The 3,431-nt window shown below is 29.4% G+C and overlaps 1 protein-coding gene across 2 annotated transcripts in view; it reads left to right on the top strand.

Annotated features, from left to right (window-relative positions):
* The window catches only part of PSEN1 (presenilin 1), a 58,615-nt gene that overhangs the window by 30,627 nt on the left and 24,557 nt on the right, over positions 1-3,431 (top strand). For both annotated transcript variants that reach the window (XM_011370910.2, XM_023537056.1), the window contains one exon: positions 2,727-2,794. In XM_011370910.2, the coding sequence (XP_011369212.1) occupies positions 2,727-2,794 (68 nt within the window). The remainder of the gene's footprint in view (positions 1-2,726; positions 2,795-3,431) is intronic.

Below are 3,431 nucleotides of genomic sequence, written 5' to 3'. Positions count from 1 at the left end.
GCACATGACCACCATAAATAGGAAAGATATTTACTACCATTATTACAGGCAAAGGGCTCATATTTTTATATGAAGATCACTTATAAATCATTAAGAAAATTATGAATATCCTAATAAGAAATTTAAAAAATTCCAAGCAGAAAAATTACAAAGGAAATATGGATTGATCTTGGTAAAGATCAATCCAGCCTATTTGTGAAGTCATTAAACCAAAATGTATCAATACTCTGGGATTAGAAAAAGTTTGTAGACTGATTCAGTAATTTTGCTTTCATGATTTTTTCCAAAGAAAAAAATTAGAAGTGTGGAAAAATATTTGCATCCTAGCATGAATTAAAATTGGGGGGAAAAAGGAAAATACCACAAATTCATGTATAAGGAAAAGGTTAAGTTGTGGGTTCACCTATGTAAGTTTTTTACTCATTTAAAACTCATATTTTAAAAAAAATATTTGGTGGCATGAGTTTGTCTTTAAAAATTAAGTTTTAAAGAGCAGAATGTAAAACTATTATAACTCGATTCTAATTTCTGTCTGCCTACACAGGCAGACAGAAAACATGTCTGAAAAGAAAATGTTAACTTTGTTGTCATTGGTCAGTGGGAACTATTTTCTTCCTTAATGTTTCTGTTTTCTAAATGTTATATGCATATGTTACTTTTGTATTCAGAAAAATGCTGTGTTTTTTTTTTTAAATAAACAACATCCCATGTTCCCCTTACCAAATACACACACACACACACACACACACACACACACACACACACACACACACACACACACACACATATCAAGGTAAAAAGCATTTCTCAAGAAAGGTGAGAATTTCCAGTATTTAATATTTACTCTGGCTCTTAATGTAGAACCTAATATGAATACCAGTATATATCCCCCATTCTTTAAAGCTTTTCTGTCTTGTAATATTTGATATGCTTTTTAGTTTTGTAACTTGGATTATATCTAAAACTAACACTTGTGAGAATGGTGGAGCAGGATGCAGGTGGGGAGATTCTTTTCTGCTTAAGCTGTATTGGTTTTATTGCAGAGGAAATAGTGTAAGGGCTCCCTTTAGAATATTTTGCTAAAGTTGAAGTATTTAGAGGGAAATGTACAGGTGTCTTCAGTTTACTTTGATATGTAATAAAAATATGATGGACTCATTAATGGATAGAGAGACGGATAGAAATGTTACAAAGCAAGTATAGCAAAATGTGAATGGTGGAATTTAGGTGATATAAGTGTTCACTATAAAAATCTTTAAATTTTGCTGTGTTTTTGAAATTTTTTATATTAAAATGTTAGAAATTATATTTTTGTGGAAGAAGAGAAATTAATTTGATAAAAGTTTTTAAAGAGGCAGCAAAAATTTTAAAATTTATTTTTTCAAAAGAATTAACAATCACATAACCTTGGGTAATTGAAACAGAACCACAAGAGGAAATTAACATAGATTCTAATCACAGCGAGGCTTTGATAGCTTAGAGCTTGATTATTGGAACAGCTGGATCAGGGGGTGGGGGTGGGAGATTTAGAAAAATGAAGATGAAATAATCTTGATTTAGAGGTTTTCTCTCTTTTTGATTCGATGTATTCTGGTTAAAAGATATATTTGGAAATGTTATTGGTTAAATAGCTCCTTCTGTCATTAAGCAATAAAATCCATTGAAAAATTAAAGTAAAAAATGTGTATATCCACCACGAAGTATTTTCACTTTTGGTTAGAAACTACTTGACAGTTTATCATACTTCTCATTTTGTTTTTAAAAACCTCATACTTTTTCGGTTATATACTATTTCCCCAAATATACCCATTACATAAAATTACCATTTAAAATGTTTATCTTGTGTTTGGGCCCTTGAGCCTTTTGAGCTGCTCTTCTCTTGCTTGGGCCACTTCCACATCTGGAAGTGTCCTGTTGCTTTACTTTCCCTTCCAATAAAGCTATTCTTTTCTGCTGTAAAAATATAATAATAACGAAACGTTTATTTTGTGTAATAGATTACAAAAATCAAATTCTGATTCTATCTCATTAATAAGTAATAGACTAATAGAGACTAATATTTGTACATGAGTAATAGGGACTAATATTTGTATAGTGCCCTATAAATTCTGTGCGATGATAGACTGACTTTTAAGTGTTTCAAAGAATCTGTAATAGTAATACTTATTAATGAACAACGAAATGAATGTAGAAAGCATTACAATACTTATTGAAACTTCAGAGTGTGAATATTCTTTGGTCAAATGTTTATGTAGTTTAGAAGGCCTATTTTCTCTGTATGGTTAATGTATGCATACACAGGTTACTTAACTGAATATCTGATTTTTGACTTGATTGAATTTTATTTATCATTTATTTATTCACTTTATTTATTGTTTATATCAGAAATACTGCAGAATTCCTCCACTGAAAATATTGCTACTTAAAAATTTAAATGTTAAGCTGTCGATCCTTGATAGTTTTGTATTTTACAATGCATTCTTTTAAAAAATCACCTATTTCTAAAGGAACAAGGGTCTATTGTCTTGCTGAAATTTCTATTTACTATTATGAGTTCTTCAGCCTCAAAGAGTTCTCGTATAAAAATTTACTGACCCCAAAGCCATTTGTGTTCTGCTATTTGAAAAGCATAACATATACAGAAAGAATATACTAGTTTTGAAATCAGAAATTTACAGTTTTTTAGGGTTATGGGATCTGTTATTTATATTGAAATTCTTTTCTAGGTCATCCATGCCTGGCTTATTATTTCATCTCTGTTATTGCTGTTCTTTTTTTCATTCATTTATTTGGGGTAAGTGATAAAATATTTGGTCTGTTTTTCAGAAATTAACAATATTTGGGCTGTCACTTAAAGTCATATCTTTTATTGATGAATTACTCTTAAATTGTTTCCATATACAGGTCATGCTAGATATATATATATATATAGATATATATAGATATATATAGATATATATATGAAAAGTTAATATTATTGATAGAGATATTCTTTTGTTTATCCTTGTTTATAGATAAGTAGAACTGAAAGAACTCAAGACTATAGTCAACTCTAAGTCTTCTTTAGTGAAGGACTTATTAAATTATTTTAGTAAAGAATTTTTTATATTCATTACTTCTAGTAGAAATCTATGAATCAGAATGTAAAGAAAAGATTTCATAAAAGTATATAAACATGATTTAGTTAATTTTAAAACTTTCGTATTGTTTCATCAGTGGGGTTTTTTTCCAAATCAAATCTTATATGAAAATTTCACATATAAAATAGAAAAAAGTAGAGTTGCTCTGTTGAAGAGCATAGAGAGGCTCAGAAATTTGCCACTCTGACCTTTTTCGCAGCACTGGTGACAAAGTTTGTAAACCATCACACTAGCTCTTAAATTAGGAACAGAAGCAATAAAACTAATAAACTGAGTTTGTTAGAGGCAGTG

The sequence above is a fragment of the Pteropus vampyrus genome, unplaced genomic scaffold (assembly GCF_000151845.1).
Source record: "Pteropus vampyrus isolate Shadow unplaced genomic scaffold, Pvam_2.0 Scaffold177, whole genome shotgun sequence".
In the NCBI taxonomy this organism is placed as follows: domain Eukaryota; kingdom Metazoa; phylum Chordata; class Mammalia; order Chiroptera; family Pteropodidae; genus Pteropus; species Pteropus vampyrus.
This window is presented reverse-complemented; position numbering and strand designations above follow the sequence as displayed.